Raw genomic sequence first — 22413 nt, forward strand, 5'->3', positions numbered from 1 at the left:
GAGGCATCAATAATACCTTGCAGTTGACAATTAGAGGGAAGGAAGACAGGCAAGGTGAACAAGCAGCTAAAACAGACAACAGATAAAATGCAGGAGTTCTCCAGCATGCAAAAGCATCATTGCCAGAGATTCTCTTTTCCCTTTTGGCTTGAACTTCCAGAGTTGCCGATCTTGTGCGAGGAAAGCTCCCCATCCCTTCTGGAGCCTGACTCCAAAAGGAGGCTGACTGCACAGAGCTGCCAATAACTATTTCATGGCACAACTTCCAGAACCGGAGCAAAATACTCTGCAACATAGGAATGACAAATCAAATAACAAATAACATTTTATTTCATTTACCGTGATATTTTTGAGTAGCAAAGGAACCATGACATATAGGAGCCTGTAATAAAAGTTCATGTGTCTTATCTTTATAAGATAAATGAAATCATACACGCAACATAAACGAATGTGCTCTTTGAAGACATTTGAAAAATGTCATGTCTTGATAACTATTATTTTTACTTACTGATGTCTGTTCTGCACTGGCTATTCCACTCTGAAATATAATTTGTCAGCACGATAGCTTTTCTTATCAATCAGTATCTTCCAAACCTAAAATAATCATAGAATCATAGAATGATTTGGGCAGGGAGGGACCTCAAAGATCATTTAGTTCCAATCCCCTGCCTTGGGCAGGGACACCTTCTACTAGAGCAGGTTGCTCAGAACCCCATCCAACCTGTCCTTGAACACTTCCAGGGATCGGGCAGCCACAGCTGCTCTGGGCAACCTGTGCCAGGGCCTCACCACCCTCACATTCTGTTAAAAATGGTGGTTATCAAAGCATAATCTCCAGGACACTAAGTTGAGTCACAGATCAGCCAAGTACTTGACTTCAAAAGCTATTTGTCTTGCAAACAAACATACTACTGCTGCTCTTTACAACTGAAAAACAAGCACCCTATTAAAAAATTACCCATCCCTCCATCCCTCTTTCTTGCCCCCCCACCCATTCCAACCCTCGAAGGATTCTTTTTTTTTTTTTTTTTTTTTTTTTTGTAATTCATATTTGGCAACACTTAATGTCTTTATACAGCTTAAGATCTTCAATCCATAGTCCAGCTCTTCATTGATTAAAAGCAGTCACAAAAGTAGAGACAAGTGACTAGAACAAAAATCCATGGATACCATGTACACCTTTTTGGCGTTCAATGCACAAAGCTATAAAAACTGAACATAATTTTGTGGAATAAGTCCTCTCTTGCCATTTAATGTGCCTTCTAGCCATCCTGGCTCTCTGGAAAATTGCACTGCAAAAGAAAAGGAGAGAAAATTACTGCATCTTTTTATGTTTGAATTAGAGCTTTTCAGCTTTAGCTCCACGACACCAGGCAAAGCATCCATAAAAACTTCCCATCATCTGCAAGGACCAGTTTAAGAATCTGGCTAAGAAAGATAAAGAGGATTATTAACTTGACTTAAATACTTCATAATATGCTTCTGCAAAGCCTACATGGTGAAACAGTTTTTAGGTGCAGGAGACTTCATTAGGGAAATGGTTAATGGAGCTTAGGACAGATTTATAAAATAGAAAAATCTGTGCTTTAGGAGAAAAGTCAGAATTCATATCAAACAGTGGAAAACACTTACAGTAGGTGGGGCAAAACAAGGGCAAAAACCTGTCTTGAGCAGAAGTGGTGAATTCGGAAGCTCAGAGCCAGAGAAGCACGGCATAGGACCTTATTTGGCATGAAAAGTAAGCCATGGAAAGGATTATAGGAAAAATAGAAATGAGCCAGATGTCACTCCAAGTATCATCTCTTCAGAATAGAGCTGCTATTAGAAGTGACCAGTGGACAAAATCTGAATCATTCTTCTGATTAAATCCTCTCTCTGAAATTCAAATATATAGTGCAATTCACAAAACACAAAGCAAAGGCTTGAACAGCTCCTTGTGCCATCCTAAGTGTTTACCACTGCTGATCCCAAAGTTTATGCAAGAGTATCCATGAATATAAAATCAGAAATATTTTAGCTTGGACTCTCAATGCCCCAGAAGTTCCCCTGTGAGCAAGAGAACTAATGAAATCTGACTTCCTGTATATATATGTTGATCACATTTGACAGGAAGTTAAAAAAGAAGCATGAGCCTCCTTTCTTTGGAAAACAGACTAAAAAGTCCTCAAATTCCCCTCTGAGATGTCTTTTAAGGATATAATACAGATACCTATTTACCTATGTAACTGTAAAATCCCACACTTTTTAGCAACCTACGACATTCTCTACTGTATTAATTTATCCTCACAGTGCTTCTGAGACAGTATTTAGGGAAGACATCAGACAAATGCTGAAACATGCTGCCAGCCGTGTCAGTGCTTTATTTAAAACACATTAACACATTGGGAAAAGTGATATTTGTAGCCTTCTACATATCAGGAAAATAACAGTTGAGAGAGAGCAACATGTTAAGTCTCACTTCCAAAAGCATTGTAAGGCTCTTAATTTGAGGACTTAAAAACATACTTTCCCTGTTGTTTTCCTTGTGTCCTATTATTGTCAGACAGCTGTGCTCAGAAACCACACTATAAACAACAGCTATAACTCCAAAGAACCCAGAAAACAAAACTGCTTTCAAATGATACTGAGAGTTTAGATTCAGCATGAAATTCTGGGCTTGTATTTCTAATAAATCTGTTTAACAAAAAGATTCTAAAGGGAAAACGTGCAGAGACAATTACCTTTTAGGATCTGTGCTCACACAGTAACTTACATTACTATTAGTAATTAGGAGGCCCTCCTCTCCCTTTGTCATTTCTATTCCACAATTACAGAGTACACATGCATTTGAAACTGCCTGGCTGACACCACCACGAACCTCCCTCCAGAAGCCATAATTCTACATTTCCAGCGAATGCACCAGCAGCCAGCTAAACCCCTCCCTGAGGTCTCCCATACCTACGGAGCACATCTGTATTACAGGAAACAAACTCCAAAAAAAAAAAAAAAAAAAAAAAAAAAAAAAAAAAAAAAGATAGATTGGGAAGAAAAACAACTAGAAAATCTAGAAGTAGAAAATTTCTACCTGTCCTCTGGTGCTTAACCTTAATTTCCATTAGAAAGAGGGTAGATACCACTGGCATGTGAGTGTCTATAAATCCAAGGTCTGTTCAAACTGAGGGGAGCGCTCATCTGAGGGGATCACATTGAAATTAAAATTTACCTAAAATTTACGCAGGGGAAGAAATGCTCAAACTATGCTGAATCACATCACTCAACAGCAAACTTCCAAAGAAATCTTTTCTAAGCAACTTTGATAAGATAATGGTGAGCTCTGCACACTGCAGCACATTCATGGCCCAGCAGTTGGTTTCGAGTGGCAAACACCATTTTCACCCCAGATGAGACCTAGCTGGTACAACTGAGCTCTGGGCTTAGGAAATTAAACGTTGCACATGTACATTACACAGCTCAGGGCCTCACTTGTTGGCAGACAGTTCTTTTAGACTCTAGGAAGACTGAAGAAGGAATTGTCACTAAATTACCCCTAAGGCCACCGTTTCTAGAGATTTTTGCTTTAAAAAAAAAAAAAAAAAAAGACAGCAAAAAGTAATTTTTAATGTTCAGCAGCTGTGGTGACTGTCACAGCAGGGAAAGCTTCTGCCCTCACTCCAATCGCCTTGTGCAAGAAGGGGTAAGATACTTGTGTACATCACTGACTGCTTCTGTAGGCAAATGATATTAATGAAGGTGCCATCCAAAAGTAAAGCTGCTTTAAGCTCCAGTGATCCTGTTTTCTTTGCTAATCCATTTCTGAAGTAGAGCATACAACAGCATGCATTCCTTTAAAATCAAAGCCACTTAACCACACAAACCACACTCCTCTATCATGCACAGCTCTTAAACCCAGGACACAGACTATTTCTGAAAAAAAATACCTCTGAAAAAAGAAGACCTCTGTAGTGTCCCCTTTCTGTCATTTCTTCTCAGTCACCAACAATTACAGTTCTTAGCACTTTCTCAGGCCTGCTCATTTAAAAATACCTTGCTGCAGAAACTACACACTTGGCCTTAAAACTACAACTCATTACTAGAGCAATCATCCCACAGGACTAAGGCTCATGTTGGCACAAGACAGGAGGGGAAAATCCTTGTAGTATAAAAGATACAGAGCAGAGAACTAAACAGTAAGTATTTTCAGCAAGATTTAACAAGTGGATAGCAAGACTGCACAACAAGACCAAGCACAGAACCACCATTAAAAGCCATCACCTCTTAGGACAGTGCAAATAGCAGCCGAGTTGAGAGCGCAGAGGGGGACGGTGACTTCCTCAGTACCTGCTGCAAGGCCTTTTCAGCAGCCTCACTCATGGAGGCAAAGTGCAGAAAAGGAAGATGTCTGAGCATCAGTAGGACAGCAAGTGCTATGGAACAATCACCCCAACTAAAATGGGCTAACACAATCTACAGACTTGGAACTTGCAGTGAGCTCTGATTTCTTCTAATCAAGAAACGCCATCGCGTCAACTTGGCATTTGCAGCAATGCCTCTTACTTTTCTGTATTCTCCAATGGAAATCGCTTTGATATTCCAATGTTCTTATTTTCTAACTGCAAATACATAAAATTCACAAGGAGCTCTTCCCAGAGACCCAATGCTGTAAGCAGACTTTGCTCTGCTCTGGCAGCTCAAAATTTTCCCAGGTCTCAACCACAATGAGAGCAAGACTCACTTCCTCAGCAGTTTTAGTTCATTGCCTGGGTGCCACTAACTTCAGCAGGACTGAAGCAGACACTGATTTCCACATCTTTGTGGAAACTGGCTGTTTTGGGAGCAAATGCAACCTGCATGGTGTCTGGCACAAGAGGGTCTCCTTTTCTCATGGACTGCCAATCAGAGTTAAAAACCTCAAAAAGCAACATAAATGAGGATTACTGAGAGCAACAGAAATCTCACTGCTGAAACCACGACAGTAGTACAACTGACTTCCATAGAACACAATGATGTTGGCCAATTTTTTCATCAGGAAATCCAATTACAGCAACCAAATGTGCTTGCAAGCCCTCTGTGTTTAGAAATCCCTTTGGGTTTTTTGAAACAATCCCTGTGGGTTGAGTTGATCACAGAAATGCAGAAATATCTGTCATGCTTAGGGTTAGCCTGGAATTTGAAATTTCAGGACTTGCTGTTTCCCTTAATTACGCCGTGAGAAGCAGAATTATCTTGTGGACAGAACACAGGCCTAGAAGTCAGGGGGTCTTCTCCCCAAGAATATTTCCATTCTGAAATACACAGACTAAAGAAGCACCAAGAATTAGCTCTAGCTCCATTTTTAGCTGAGCAAAAGAACTATTTGCACATACAGGGCAATACAGTATTCTGGGAGTACCACTTCTCTTTGACGAAAATCCTGGATTGGCCAGGACCATACAGACAGAGAGTCCAGGAGCCACAGCATGAATTAGAGGGCAGAGAGTGCCTTGGAGTCAAAACCAGGAACATGAACGAAGGCTGGCACTTTGTTACAGTGGGAGAGAGAGATGGGAATGACAAGGGCTGTGTGAATGTGGCTTTTTGTGTTCCTTTTTTACTTGGTGGGGACCATGGGCACCCCACTTTTCCTTAGGAACAAAACACTCTCTTGATTTTCCTCATGTTTTCGGTCCCCTAAAATCGGATTTTAAAAATTGTAAAAAGCCTTGATAAGAGTTCTCTTGACAAGTTTTCAGGAAGCCTTCCTGCTAGCAGTTCTGCCAAGGAATTTTTATTGTGTAAACACCATTTAACCTATCTGAAACACTTCTCCCGAGTGAAATTCCCATTTACTGACTTCTAAGCAGTCTCTTTCAAGAACCAGAAATTTAATAACACTTGGCTCCAAGACTGGCAAAATTCCAGTGCCAGGCAATATGATTATTCTTTCCCTGATTATTGGGAATATCTGCCCCAACAACAACAGACATACACAGCCAGCATATGTCTCTCTCAATCTCAGATCCTACTCTGCTTCTTCCCGTATGTGCCCTTAGCCAGCTGCAAACTCTTCAAGCTTTGCTTCCAACCACTTGAATTATATTGTTATGTGCTGTCAATAATATAGCCTGTAACAACTGGGAAATAAAAATATTGGCACAGCCTAAGGCAAACTGAATTGAAGATTTAAAAAAAAAAAAAATCCAGTGGATATTGTTCAGATTACATTATTCATTTTCTTACACAATTCAATTAAATAGAAAACTTTGACTTTTCTTTATAACTTACCAGATGGTGCCTTAGCATTTCTATTCTATGGCACTTTAATGGAAAGACTGTGGGATTTGGGGAAGCACAATGTACATGCATTACAGAAAACACATGCATGTGAAAATGCAAAGGTTCTATACAGATTCTTATCAGGTGATGTAAAGCTTAATTTAAAATATTAGGAAATCTAACCTTGGCAGACTGAGACAGATTTTTTTTTTCCCCATTTAGAAATAGGAAATGGAGATGGGAGCAAAGGTTAAACTCACCTTCTTGCACCAATGTTACATAGCAGCTATGAGAGGTGCAAGACTACTTCCCTAAATGCCATTATCCTGTCTGAGGCTGGAGCAGCCAGAAGATTCATCCAGAGTAATGACAGGTGAGAGAGAACCACTGCAATCAACATCTATGGACCAAAAGAGACAAGCCAAGCATGGAAACAAAGCAGAAAAGAGAGGAAAGGAAAAAAAGGAAAAAAAAGAAAAAAAGAGACAAGATCAGAAAGTGAGACAGGCCGGGTGGAGAAAGGAGAGACAGATAAAACCTTCACTAATGGAAGCAGCACTTTTTAGTAGACATTAATTTAACAGTTACTTTAATGGTTGATACTAGTTGTATGTCAACTTGATTGATGCGTTGTCACTTTGATAGTTAAGGTTATTGGTGGAGCTGCTGAATTGATGTATTATTACTTTAATTCTTCATTTGGGGGCTTTATTAGGGCATATGGGAATTTAAATTGAGTAACTAAAGAACCTGAATTGATTCACTGCAATCTGATTTCAGCACAGACACAAGGATGCCTGATACAGAAAGAAAAGGCTCATGTCGAGGCATTTCAGAGGTTTCAAATGTGGAGACAGGTCTGCACTTGGCATGAAAAGAGCCATCCATGACATAACCTACTGGGAAAAGTTAAGAAATGACCATTACATACATTTACTGCCTCATTCCTTGCATTTTTTTTCCTGCCAATCCACAGCCTAACTGAGGGTGAGGGCCCTGCAGGGCAAGAACAACACCTGTGAAATAACCACGATACAGCAGAACAAATCAAAATTACTGTGTTCAAGGAAATGTGAGCTTTGCCATTGGAAATCTGCAACTGGGTTTTTCAAATGCAATCCATGCAACCTTTTCCCTAAGCTTTGAACCTTTTTTGTCTCATGACATGGAAAAAGTTACAGTTAAAACATTTCTCCACAGACTCCAGAGTCAAATTCCATACTTATTTTGGGGCAATCCAGCTCTCCAGTTGAAAAACTCAACTGAGGCTGCGATGCTCCAAATCACAGGGGGCTTTGACACCACTTCTTGAGTTCTCATACAAGGAGAGAACCTTAACACTGCTCTCACACAAAAACATGGTACACAAGGAGCTACTTCTTGAAAGACTTTCCTACCCCAAGCCAACACAACTCGTGCTGTTCTGCAGCAGAAATGCCTCTCCCAGACATCAAATCTTTTCCACCATGCACTGGATTTCTTTCCTGTACAGTTTGATGTCTGCTGAAGAGCCCTATCAGTCATGTTTTAAAAAACTTAAATTAAAATAGCTGGTGTTAAGGACTTTAAAAAGAGCAATCACTTAGCTAATTCATCTTTAAAAGGTTTCCCACCTAACTTGATTCAGACATGATTTGCCTGCAAGGCAGCTCTAATAGGAAACATCAAGGATGATTTTGTAAAGTGGGTACTAGTAGGGAAGAACCTAGTGGGGACCCCAGACCACTTTATGCTGGGGAAGAAAAAAAGCAGAACTGAAGTATGGACCAGGCTTGCTATTTACTTGTTTGTGAGGAGACAGGACAGGAATATCCTATTATACATACAATTAAAAGAAAAAAAAAAATTGCTGAGCTTCCTATTCTGCATCCTCAGAATTTGTATTACAGTAGTCACTGGCATAAGGTTTAAAAACTAAAACCTTTGCTATCAGTTTGAAGTCCCTGTGCATTTGCTGAAGGGTAGATCCATGGAAGTTCACTGAGAACACAGTCTTGAGCACAGCAATCACCTTCTGGATGCTCATATGTACTGCTATATTTGGATCCATAGAAACCATTAAACACAGGCCTTCGTTCCACATCTCGGTGAATATTCCTTTTTCTACAATACATGCACACACTAATGCAAACCTTCATCTAAATCAGTATAAACACTGTCTTTTCTCCTCCATTGTTCACCTGATTTACCTGGCACTCTGTTTGCTTGAAAATCCTGAAACAGATTTTTGTTTTCTTTAAAGGAAAACCTCTGTATTATTTTACAACAAGAGTTCACATTTTTAAAAATTGAGTTTCATAGGCCAAGGTGTTCTCTTCTATTACTGAATAACCTTCTTTTTTTGGTACTACAACACATTTAAACGATGCTGAAAAATTATACCAATTGGAAGAGTCTATTCACCCAAAAATCAAAAGCATTGCCTCACAGTGCTAAGGATATGTTAAGTAGCTTCTTCATACCAGAAAATATCTCCATCACCAACTGTGTGCCATCAGCAATGTTGGCAGAATAGCAGTCAGGCTTGTATTTTTATCCAAAGCCATTTTAGCAGTTTTGTCAATTTGTTTTTCATTGCTTTATATTTACTCAAGCAGTACTTACCATCTTCAAATATTGCTCCTATCTGAAATGACAATTCAGAGCTGTGTTCTGCTTCACACGGATAAACTGCTCTTGCTTTTCGGTGGGCAACACTGAAAAATGAAATTATGAATTATAGCAACTTTTTACTATTACGAAGACACTGTCTCAACCATTCTCTCTCCATTCACATTTGGAGATGACTAAAACTTTAAACACAATCTCACATGCATCATTACAAGCTTATAATTCATACACACAGCCAAAGCTGAAGCTTCACAGCTTACTGTTGGCATTTCTGAGTATCATATTCCAAACTTTCTGCACACTTATTTTTATGACAAACTCGACTTTCAACTACAGTTAAATTTTTTTCATGTGCTAGTCAGCAATGAACTCAATAGCAGGCAAAGCATAATATACTTCAAAAATTCATCTGGTAATAAGAAATAGGCATTTTTTATCAAGTGTTGGGAAGAATCTGTGAATATACCAAACTAATTTAATTGGAAAAGCAAATATTACTAAATTTGAAGGGAAAAGCTAAGATGGTGAAGACTTTCAAACAAAAAACTCAAAATATTTCAAAACCAGGAAAACAACATGGAAGGATGCAGAAACAGGATGGAAGGAAAGCTGGACAAAACAGTGAAAGAAAACAGTGAAACCACAGACAAAGGTAAAGGTGGAAGAAAGTCTCTGAGAGGCAGCAAAGCTAGGATGAGAAACTTAAATCTGGCAAAGGTGGAAGAAACTGTATTTTAAAAGACTCTAAGAGAAACACTGCAGGAGAGACACTATGAATTGTCCATCCCAAACAAAGCCCTCCTGCATTAACCAACAGACCACTGGCTCAGTGTACTGTGTGCCTTTCACCAAGGAAGGTGTTCCAAGGAAAAATAAAATGAAGTAGACAGGTATTTTATTCTGTCAAAATTGCTACGGTTGCATTTCCTGGTTTGAGAAAATCATTCACATGCCACAGGAGACTATTTTTATAAAGATACAGAAAAATGAGGCAGATAAAGAGCCAGCAAAAGTTGAAGTGCACACTGTACCTTTCTGCTGCTCTGTCAGTGCCAGTGGCAGGGTTGGGGAAGAAGAAAGTGGGTAGTGCAGCATTTGTGGCAGCCGAATTAGTAGATGGAATATTCATCCATGAGACCATCGACGGGCGGCTTTGAGCAGGACTAAGAGGAAATACAGCCAAGGCAGAATTAACAACATGAATAGAATTTCTTTTCGTACCAAAATATTTGAATCTTTATAACTGGACAACGTGTTTGATTTTCAAATTCAAACCAAATCATACTGTCAAGCTGATTTTGCAGAAATGGCCATCACATGATTCTGCACTCCTTGGAATTCTTTTTCCTACATGCCCTACATCCTCAGCTAAGGAGAATTACCTGAGACGCATGACATAAGCAATAAAAGGGCAAAATTCCCCATACCTTATCTAATAAAGACAGACAAAGTGAAATTGCATAGAGCAGGCTATTATTTGAGCTGCCACTCTGCCTTTACAAGTTTTGATGAATCTATTTAAAAATCTCCTCAGTGGTGTACAAATGCATGTACAACTGGGAAGATTTCTAAAAAGGCTGCAGCTATTACAGCATTGGGATCACGATGCTGGCTCTGGATTGAGATCTCCTTCATGGAGCTGTGCAAAACACTGCCTCAGTGGCTGCCCTCACCAAGGCACTGCTCAAATACATATCAAGTTAATGGCTGAACACAAAGTTGTCACAAGAGGAGAAGAAATAACAGGCAAAATTTAAAACTTGTATTAAAACACACAAAGTTGTCCCCAACATAAAGAGCATTTCTAATTTTACACCTTAAAGAATTAAAGTGTTCCAGCACTGGAAGGCTTTCCTTCATTGCATGGACAAAACAACAAACAGTCCAAAAACTGGCTGTCAGCATGTCTTTGGAACAAAGACCTGGACTTCAAGCAGTTTCTAAGCAGAAACAGAATTAAAATAATTTGCACACAGCAATCGTCCCTCAGAAGCAGAGACTTCCCAATACAACATTTGAGACTTTGTCTTACTCCAAGATTAACCAGTTAGATCGCACTGATCTGAAAGGCACCACCAAAATCCAAGAACTCAGTCAAGAAGGTTTTTGTGGGGAACTAAATGCACACCTAATCAAGATGAAGAGACCACAAGCAAAAAGAGGAATCAAGAATCAGCCCAGTTATAATTGCAGATGAATAAAATGAAAGCAGGAAACCTAACTTAGAAAGCTAATTTTAATCTTATTGTACAGTGGGATATTTAATTGCTAGAAGAAATTGTCACTCTTTGTTGGTTTGCATAACACGATTTACAAATTCAGCTTGTACAAACTCATTATATCTCATATTCATTCTAGCAATTACATAGTTAGGCAGGCATTTATTTTGATTAATAATTTTTTTTTAATTTTGTGCATTGTAATGTGAATGTTGCCTTCCTTATTACAAGACAATGGCTTTTCCTTTGGAAACGTGTCAGATGGCATTTGAATAAAAACTGGAATTCAGAGTTTATAAAACGGCATTCTACAGTTAATTCCACTAGTAAAAATGAAACTTGAGTGTGCTGGAATCATAACCAGAAAGGTTTATCAAAACATGCTCTGCTTTTAAAAATTATCACATTTACCAAACAAGGGAAGGAATCACATGTATTAAACTGATGAGCTGGATTATGCTGTCTAGAAACATATTTCATGCTTAACTTTGGGAAGAGGATATCCAGTCATCTTTTCTGCCTGGGAATCTTCCGCTGCACAATTTTTTACATCTTCCAATTATAACATACATTTAGGAACAGTACCTATATAATTTTAGGGTTGTTTTCTTTTACTTGAACTTGTCTTCTTCCTCCCATTTTTGCCTAATCATTGAAAATTTTTCCTCAAATAAAAGAAAAACCTTCAGCTAAAAGTGACTTCATTCAGAGACAAACCAAAAAAATGAACACCAGTATTTGGATCATTTTCTCTAAATACTGAGGATAAAACAATTCTCAGTGGTACTGTAGAGTTCATAAAGTTTGCCAGAAAGTGAATGATTTCTTCATCATTGCCCACATATAATGTCTACATGCAGAATTAATTTTAACTCAGCAGGTGAAAACAGTTTTTCAAAATTGAATGTAAAAAAAGTATCCTACTTGCACAGACAAAACTCTTCTACTTAAAAGAATCCTGAGACTTAGAGGAAGAATATTTTCCTTGCTATTTATTAAATTCAAATCAGTCTCTTGGCAGGGGCGGTTGGAATGACATGATCTTTAAGGTCCCTTCCAAACTAAACCATTCCACGATTCTGTGATTAGAATTGGTGTTAGGCTCAGTTCTGAAACTTGTAAAACTACTGCAAACAGAAAAATAACACTCCAAATATATTGCCAAAGGAGTATTCAAATGTCTCTAATGCAAACTAGTCATAGTTCAAGAATATTCTACCAAGTGGACATTTGTAGTGCACACCTCAGAGGTGTGGTTTGATTTTCAACAAGTGAGTATTAAAACTTGCATTTATTAAAAATTTCATTGATAGATGCATCATGTTAAATCTCCACAATTTACTCAATCAGCTCTAGAGCAACACACACCACCTGCACCTCACGCACAGAATTAATGACTTCAAAGCAATGCTCAGAACAGAGAGAACACAAAAGGAACCCTCCGACCCAGGGAAGCATTGGTCATTCATAAGAATACTTGGAATAAATACCAGATGGCTTCTTGCTGACACTTGGAGAGAAAAACAAAAAAAAAAAAGGTGCACCCATAAAGGAACAGAAGATGAAATAAAATGCTCAGCTCCATTCCATGGCATGTTAATTCCTCAGGTTACAGAGACTCAACAAGAAGCATAATCTATCACCAAGTAAGACTACACTGTCCTTTACCAGACAGGATTATATAGAAGCATGTTAAAATTGGCAGGTTTTCTACAAATTGTGAGCCACTCCAACACTTGTAGTGGAAAAACACTCCAGAAGTACAGGTATGTGGAGTGCTGGGCTGCTCCCTCCCCCACTTTTTTGATGAATTCCCTTAATACTTTTCAGCTGTAGGGAAAACACTGCAGCAGAATTTGCCTGTCACTTTAGGCTCCTGGTTACCCAGCAAGAGATCATGCTCTACGATCCAGCATGAGACAAAAAAACCCAACACATTTTTCAATAGCAATAGTCTCACCATGGTAAGAAGAAAGAAACAAAGAAAAAAAAGGTTGATAGCTTTAACTATTAAGCACATTCTAGAATTTATGGATTTGGTTGTGAGGGGGGTCATTTATTCATTTATTTATTTATTTATTGTACTTGGTTACCTCAGGAACCACTTAATTCTTGGTATTGAAACAGAAGGCTTTACTCAATAAGAAAAATAATTTCCGATCTTGCAGCGTGTAAGCAACAAAAGGTTAGATTTTATTGTTTTTTCCTTGAAAAGGTTCTTGTCATACCAAGGCTACCTTGCTATAAAGATTTGCACACCTTGTTTATCAAGATGATGATATATTAGAAAGTACCGCACATGTTATCACACAGCATCTCAACTTTAAGAAGGTAGGTTGAAGAAATCCTTTCTCCTAAGGCTAAAATGAAGGCAATGCATTTCCTGTGGGTAGGAAAAAAAAAAAAACCAAAAAGGCTGACATAACCATCTCTCTTTGAGGAAAAAAATGCTATTGTCTAGCATAGTGAACGATGGGAAAAGGGAGGAGGGGAGGAATGGCTTTACTGAAAATAAGCTAGAGATTTTGTACTGATATTCAGAAAGAAACTTCTGAAAACAAGATTTTATTGGATGTTTATCTGGCTGGTTCCTAAGGTAACACAGCTAAAGAGCAGCCTCTTATCTTGAGAGCAAGGAAGAGAGTCTGTGAAAAGAATCCACACTGCAACTCTTGAGAAAAAAAAGGGTTGTTTCATAGACAAGTTTGGCAGCACCACGGCTGTCGTATCACAGTGTCTGGCTGACAAACTCAGTGAAAGCGTTCTTGAAAGGTTTCATTACAAGATGACAGTGTGTATCAAAGGGTGTTGGCTACTTCTGATTCTATATGCAATCCAACAGTGACCACCACCACGTCTTCCTGTACGTTAAAATCCCCTGTGCCTTGGGGAGTGAGGAGCAGAAAGGTATGTGGCCAAAATTCTAGAAATTGTCGTAGCTGCAGCAAAGCTGGAGACAAACAGAAGGCCAGAATTTCCCCATCTGTGTTCCCCCTGGAAAGAAACTGCATCCTCAAAATTTAAAGTATGTGACATGCATGCAGCTTTTCTGAACTCTCATTTATACAGAGCACATCAGTCAGCACTGAAATAGAGGAGTTTTTAACTTGGATTGTGAAGTCTCAGTGAAGCAACTAACACATTAGTGAAATGATCTTTCACGCCAGTCTGGTAAACCCAAAGCTAATGTCTACAGCAGCTGTCCCAAGTTAAAGCATTTTTAAACGATAATTCAGACAAAGCAAAAGTGAAATATTTACATCTATAAGCTTATAGCTCTCCACTGCTACTCTTAGGAAAAAAAAAATATGAGGGGGCTGTGTTCCCCTTGAAGCATGCAAAGAAAATAAAAGGAAAAAAAGAAAAAAATAAGAAAGGAAACTTTAGGTCATCCCAGTGGTCACATCCACACCCCTCCCTGCCCTGAGCACACACACCATTTACCCTGTGCTCACACAGCAGTGCTGCTGTCAAGCTCCCTGGCAGCCAAGGAGATGGCAAGGTCTGTTTTGTACGAGCCACATGACTAAGTTCTATTATGCCTGTCTCAAAGAAGCTGCAAAATGAGGGCTCTTGCTCTGCTTGCATAACGGAAGGGTACAAAAAGAAGTGCCTGCTCCGCTAAACCCGCTCTCAGAGTGCTGAGTCACTGGAGAGGTGGCAGCTGAAACAAAAACAAACTGCAGAATAAGCACAATGAATGACCCAACAGCAGCTAGAGCACCTCCTTTCAAGAAAATAGGATGATGACATTAGATACGATAAAAAGTTTTCAAGACAGTGAAACCGAAGTCACTCATCATTTATGTAAAACTGCAAATTCACACCACTGCCAGAAAGGACACAAAAGAAAGTATTACCATTTTAAGGAGACTAGACATGCAGTCTACTGATGTAGATATAACAAGGCTGATGGGAATTCACTCAGCAGTCAAACAAAATTAATAACTATCTCCAAGGCTTCTGTTATGTGCAGAACACCACTATTTCTGCCCTCCCTTGCCATCTGATGGCTCTTTTAACATCAGTTTGCTCACCAGCAATTTGAACATCTTGAGATTTCATGAAGAATGAGTAATGTTTTCCCAGCCTGGTCACAAAGACCCTGGATGCTGCACAGCACAGATCTTGTCACTGTTTCGGATATTAAAAACCCCAAAACTAGGCCCACAGTGTAGCACTGATATACCATTCAGCCAGTTAACAGAATATTTTACTGTCAGAAGAACCAATTTAGAAAAAAAATTATGAAAAAAACCCCAAAACAACCAAACAAAACCCTGAATTATTTCATCTTCCATTAGTCCCTTGCACATTCCTGAAAATCCATTTATACTGGTGCTTCCACTTCTCCTCTGGGCTTTGAACACCTTTGGTATTTGGACTGTCTGGTCTGTACCTTGCATGCTCCTATAGAAGCATCCAAGGTGGGATTCAGTTTGGAAACGATGAATCTTACTATTCTTAGCCCAGAAATGTAATTGCTTTAACAAGCTTGGTACCCCCCTACCCACCCACACCAATGGAAATGTTTGAGGGACAGGAATGCTTTCCATCCCCTCCAATTGCAAAATCCCAAAGGCTTAGAGAGGGAAAGAACAACAAGCAAGGTAAACAGGCACTCAGTATCATCTTGAGGAAGGCTATTCCACGTCCTGCATCATAACTCCATCCAGAGCAACCAGCAAAAGTCACCATATTCCAGCCCCGGGGAAACCCAGACACCCTGCAGTCTCAGATCCCAAAAATGAACTCTCCAGCTGAGAAACAAGACATTAGTTCTCATGATCTGAATGAAGAAGTGATCATGCAGTAAGTGTAGGATATTTCCGGCAAAAAAGGGAAGACTGACCCAACTCTGAAAACCCAGCACCGTGAGGAGTAAGTCTGTAAGGTCTGTAGATAAGCCCTGGCACAGGGCATTGTACTGTAAGCACAAAGAAATCTCGTGACAACAAGGGGCTAGTCACAGCAACAAATCTTTCCTTATCAGAAAGAGGTCCTCAGAAAGATTAATTACAACACATAGCAAGCTCAGAGAATACCAAGTGTTCAGCTTTTTCGGTTCATTCTGAGGTCAAGTGAAAACAGACATAATGCAGCCCACGGTATTTTAGGACATGACTTGTAATCCACCTTTCGACAAATCAATCACTGCAATAAGGGAAACCTGTAAGGGAAATCCATCAGAGGTGAGCTGCCATTACAGCCAGAACTCTGGAAAGGCTGAATAGGACAGGCCTCGCATCAATAAATGATTCTGTAAGTAAATTCTGTAATCAAACCACAACGGCTGCAAAAAAAAGTTTTCCTCTCCCTTTTTTATATTTAATTACATCACTCCACATCTGATACTGAAACTTTGGCAATGCAACCTCCTTCACTATGAGAGAACTTTAAATTACACTTTGTCTTTACTTGCTTAGGTATATTTATTAGACACCAAAGTGTATACCCAGTTTAGCTATCACTGTTATCTTCTGCATGTGCAAAGCCATGGTGCAATAGGGTGAAATTCAGACTTTGTATCACTAACTTTCAACTGCTGGTAAAAGGAAAGATTGACTATGGCTCCACAGTTCAAATGCAGTTTAAGAGCTACCTATAAACCCTTCTGATCCATATCTCCAAACCCAACATCATCACTATTATCAAAACAGTTTGGGGACTAGCTTAAAAAAGCTATTCAGCCTCTTAGTATCTGAAATCTGAACTCCTATTAGGAAACTACACATTAAACTTAAAAAATTGAGTTTCATACACCACAAGAATAAAAAACGGAGTGATTAGTATGCATATTTTTCAGTGCCAATTAGGAAGGCACTGAAAGTAATGTCAGGGTCACATCCTCCAGAAAAAAGCTATCAAGCATCTTGAAGAAAAACTGTGGCAGATTTACTTACATTTTGGGCAAATGCAACAGAAAAACCAGAAACTGTGTAGGAGAGAGTCTGTACGGACACTTAAATCAGAGAAAAAAAGGAAGCATGCAAATGCTGTGGTTAACATTAAACTGAGATTGCTGTTGCTGCTCTACCTTAATGGGAAAAAATGTCCATGCTAGTGGAGAGCAATCCTTTACCCAGCTCACAACTAAAATTATGAGTTTATGTTTGAGATCACCTTGTGCAAAACATCCTTGGACAGGAGGTATTTTCAAACAGTACATGTTTATGACACAGTGCTCCATGAAGGAGAAGTGGTAATTTTCCCATCCTAGGATATTTGGAGCTTGAATCCTGTGTCTACAAAAAATGCTCTGTAACTTGGTGATTGACAGGAGGGGGGGAAAAAAGCTATCTTCTACCATAGAGTGTGTGTAAAAATAAAACATATTTATTTTTAGTATTTGGCTCTAGATGGAAGTGCGAAGTTAAAAATAACTTCAGGAAAAAGGTTAAAAAAGAAGTTTAGGGTTCATCATAGTCTTAAAGCAGCAAACTCAGGTCTCCACTGAGAACTACCCCTGCCAAGCATCACCCAAGTCTCTACTCACCCCTACTACAGCACGTGACAAGACAGGACATATGTCTGATCCACACAGATCTTACAGAGAAAATCTAGCATCAGGCAGACACACACTTACAGACATGACAACCAACAGCTTAACGGGGCTTCAAAATGGCACATATGTGAAACATCACCTTCAAGTTACACCGTATGCACCGCACATCTTTAAATACTGACATGACAATTGAGCAGTCGGGACTTTGTGAGATATTTCAAATTGGTGGCAAAGCCCTTGCTCTCTTAGCTTCCTTCACCACTCCGGCCATGAAGCCCCTCCTAGAGCCCATCAGGAGGTGAGGGTGTATTTGCTTCCATTTGGTGTTCACCTCACCATGCTGGAAGCTGTAGCTCCTTTTTGCTTTGGAAGGTGGGACAAGGAAAGGGCATGCATCACAAAAATCCCTGCCAGGAAACATCATGGTGACAACAGCTATCATTCTGGAAAAAAAAAAAAAAACCAAGCTTCTTCTTTCTAAAAAACAAATACCACAAAAAGTGGTATTTGCTACCCATCACGTACTCTTGTTTAAAGCAAACTACTGGTATAAACCAGCTCTTGGAATATCTGACACATCTTGACCCACAATGCAACATCCCTCCCCCAGGAAACACTGCAAGCAACTCTTCTGCCACAAAGAAGTCACCATCACCTTGTTGACTGCATAACTCCAGAGTGATCGATCTCCGACAAGTAACACCCATGTGTTATAAACATCAGCAGAAACCTGAGGAACCAGATCCTCTGGTGTAATTCCATTTCCCCTAGACTCAGTATGGCATTTGCTGTAGCACAGTGAACACCTGCAATACCATTTGAGAGATGATACAGTGGCTTTAAGAATTGATTTTGTCCCAGTTTGGCTCAAAATACGAAACATTTTGAAAACCTGCACAAACAGAAAGGATTGTTCTTCACCTAACTCTAAGGATTGGTCCAGCTTATGAGCATAGTCTACAAGCAACAGTCAGTGCTATGTTTGCTGGAGCTGCGAGAGCTACCAGAGTTACATTTTGCCATTACTACACTGGAGCTGCTCTGTGTTTTGGTTTGGGTTTTATTTGTTAAGGCAGGGCCCTCTGAGTCATCTGAACTAGAAGGGGAAGAGAAGCCAATTTGAGGTGAGAAAGCAGAGGAAAGGAAGAATGTAACATTCACAGACTACTCTCTGTCACTGTCCAGGCTTGTTACAGAGGTAGCTTTAAGCAGATTCCACAGACATGTGAGTGGAAGAAAGAAACTACTTTTGACAAATAATCTAAATGCACATACCATGCACCTTTCTTTTTTTCCCTTCCAAAGAGAACTCTAAGTACTGTTTTCAACTGAGCAGAAAACCTCAAGCCATCAAGTCAGGTTTCCAAAACACCAGTGCAGTATAATTTTTGATGAAAATCAACAAATTAAAAAAAAAAAAAAAAAAAAAAAAAAAAAAAAAAAAAAGTGATGTTCCTTCAAACACCTGAAGTTCCCAAACTCTCTGGATAAAACCAACACTCCTTTTATTTTCTGAGGTGACATTATCACTGTCCTGCTAACCCTGTGTTCCTTAATTAGCTTTCAGTGACAACCCAGTCTTATACCAGCTACAGCACCTTTTCCACACACGCACCTCTCTTTGGTAAGGAAAATTTATTGCTAATTTTACCCACTTCTAGAGAATGGTACAAGAGGATAAGGGAAGAGTAGCTTCAGACCTCAACAACATCTATGGAAAATACCTATAAATCTGGAATTCTTGCAATACATATGAGAGAGAAAAAATTGTTCTAGTTAATAAACACTCAAGTCAACAGTTAATTATTATTATTCTATGATTATCTATATATTCTCATGTGTTACATACATCTACAGATATATTTTACACTTGTTTCATCACCAGAGCTGGCTACTCAGAACACCACTATGGAAAATATTTCTAACAGATCTTTTCTCCAGACCTGCTCCTTCTACTCTTCTTGGCACTAAAGGCTGGAAAAGTTTGTCTTGATAGTGCTTGAAGTCTGACTGAATAGCAAACCAGAGAAATCAATTCAAGTTCAACATTGATTTAAAAACAAGTTATGGTCAGCTTTTTGTGTATCAAACCTGAATACGTATTAGAGATAGGACTAACATTTCAATGTCAATTTTTGCTATATTTAAGTCATGCTCAAAAACTAAACACTTGCAGCATCTGCTGAAAGTGAGAGACTGCACTTCCATTGGAAACCAGGCACTTAATTCTTAAGAAGAGATTAAAAATGATAATGTTATTAGGCAACGGCATTTGAGCACACACTCATTGCAGTGTGTTTATCCAAACCCAAAGTTGGGCCAAAAATCTTAAGAGCATCTAAGTGTACCTTAATTACTCCTTGAAATAAAACTAGAGTAAAATGTCATATAGAGAATAACTTATATATTCACTGCTTAAATAAAAAAAACCTTAAAAACCATTTAAAATGTTCTAACAGTTCACAGGAAAATGAAATAGATTTCAATAGAACTTTTTTTTCTGACAAGCATTCAAGTAGGCTCTAAGCTCCACCACAATGTACAAACACATCTTTTTGTAGCAGAAGAAAACAAACACAATTATATGCAATTTCTAAAAATCATTCCTCACCAAACTGAAAAGGGAAATGTGTTTCACAATCATACCAGTGGAAACATCCTTACTTAATATTCCGTTACTTACAGATTTGTTGTCCAGCCTGCAAGATCTCCGCTGTCCATGATAAGGTGATTTCCATCCAAGAGCCCGGGGGGGCTGCTGGAGAAGGCAGGTGTTGGAGACTGGGAAGAAAGAGAATCCATGCTCCCAGTTGGGGTGTCTTCTCTGGGAGAGCTGTGACTGTCACCTAGAAAAGAGAGCACAAGTCAGGATACTCAAGGAATTATCTCATAAAGCCAAATAACCTGCCTTGGAGGTAATGTCCTGAAATATATAAGAGAAGAAACCTTACTGTCCCATCTCCACAGGGTATTTTGGAGGACAGGCAATCTCTCACTGCTTCCCCAAAAGGTATCATTGCACAATTTCCCCTGCTGTTCCCACCAGGCTTTCTTCACATACAATATATTCCCAGTCCCTTTTCAGTATGTTTTTTATGTGAATGAAATGACAAATTTTGGGGAGGTATTTTCAGAAAAAGGCATCACTTCTGAGAAGAAAATAGTTTAGGCTATGCACATTTACACATTTCCCTAAAATCACAGTCTCTAAAGATAATTTAACATACATTTGAGGAAATGAGTGCTCTCAAATACAATAAGCACAGTCTTCTCAAACATGAAACAATGACATTTAGAAAGGTCAGAATAAGCAAGAGATCTCTCACAAACACACAATACCCAAGAATGATACTTTTATTACTCCTTTCTAATGGTGTTACTTTTAAGAGAGTTCATTGTATTCCGATCTACTATTTGTTTTCTTAGGCTACTCTTAGGATATCACTTGAGAGGCAACATATTCCGATATGATTGATTAGGAAAACATTAAGGGAATAGCATTCCTATCCCAAGGACCATAAGATAAAGTTACCAACGTGTCAGAGCATGCTGACACATCAAGCCAAACATGTTCTTCACTGAAAAGCTAACCTTCCTTCACCCACATAGCTTCTTCCTTTCAATCTTTATTTTTTAAACATCAGCTATACATTTCAGAAATTCTAAAGGAGGTGCGTGAAATGAGGATATTTGAAAGCACTAAAGCATCCAGCACAGCTGAGCCAGCAGTCTCAAATGGGGCCTGTAGCTATTTTCAATATATTAATATTTAACAGTAATAAGGATCAATTCCAGCCACCCTTCACAAGGCTCCCTGCATCCTTTTCTCCATCTGTCCTACTCCCAGTAGCACTCATGAACACAATCCACAGGCCTGCCAAATAACACCACCAGAAAAGTCTGGAGTGGATTAGATACCGCTGCACCCACAGTCTCTGTGAAAGAGTTTTGCCTCTTCCGGGGCAGAAAGTTTTTGAGGAAAAAAAAATCAACAACTAAGACCTAACACAGCATCAAAATAATAAAATCAAAAGCTGTTCAAATACTGTGCTGGCTTGACAAGCTGTATCTCCCATACACAGTAATATAGAAGATGAAGTCCTGTACAACATTATTTTCTATTTCTAAATTAATTAGCATCTGCTCAGGGAACAATGGAGCTTAATTCTACTCCATCAAGCTAAGCACTACTGTTGCAATTTCTTTCTTTTTTGTTTTGTTTTTAACTAATGAAAAGTGTAACACTACAACAACAACAACAACAACAACAACAACAACAACAACAACAAAAAAAAAAAAAAAAAAAAAAAAAAAAAAAAAAAAAAAAGGGGACAACAAAAAGCCACCCTTGCTGGAAAAATTCCTTCTCATAAGGCCTCTCACAGCCTCAATTTCTTCTGCTACAATAGCTTAGAGGTAGCAAAGCCCTCAGCTGCTTCCCCAGCCATCTCATCCTCACTCTCTTCCAGCAGCTCTGAGAGTACAACCTCCCTAGAGAGTAAAATGACATACAACTAAAAACAGTGAAATTATAAAGGTGATCATCTGGAAATTTCTCCCCATGCAGCTGCTAATTTAAGGATCTAAATTAGCCCATAGTACCAAAGTGTGATACGCTCTGAGGAGGAGAACATTAACCTGGGAAAGTGAGTAACTTGCACTGTGGCCCAATCCTGCTCACCTGGCACCTCCCCACTGCACCAAGGCCATGGTGCTGCTGCTACACATTTACATGACATGAGAATCTCAAGAGTGTCAGGTAAAAACTAATTAATTACATCTCATCTGCAGACGTATGTGTCACAGTGGTAAACATCTGAGAGATTAGACAGTGGTACTGCAACCTTA

At 39.1% G+C, this 22413-nt stretch overlaps 1 protein-coding gene across 1 annotated transcript in view; it reads right to left on the minus strand.

The window, feature by feature from the left end:
- Window positions 1-312: 312 nt before the first annotated feature.
- The window catches only part of ARHGAP10 (Rho GTPase activating protein 10), a 138993-nt gene continuing 116892 nt past the window's right edge, over window positions 313-22413 (minus strand). Inside the window, exons 20-23 of the mRNA XM_066186506.1 lie at window positions 20249-20411; window positions 9873-10004; window positions 8836-8927; window positions 313-1292 (exon numbers count right to left, since the gene is read on the minus strand). Coding sequence (XP_066042603.1) covers window positions 1204-1292; window positions 8836-8927; window positions 9873-10004; window positions 20249-20411 — 476 coding nt within the window. The 3' untranslated portion in view covers window positions 313-1203. The remainder of the gene's footprint in view (window positions 1293-8835; window positions 8928-9872; window positions 10005-20248; window positions 20412-22413) is intronic.

This window comes from Chamaea fasciata, unplaced genomic scaffold, assembly GCF_029207755.1.
Source record: "Chamaea fasciata isolate MVZ Bird 193981 ecotype frontalis unplaced genomic scaffold, bChaFas1.0.hap1 SCAF_6, whole genome shotgun sequence".
NCBI lineage: Eukaryota > Metazoa > Chordata > Aves > Passeriformes > Sylviidae > Chamaea > Chamaea fasciata.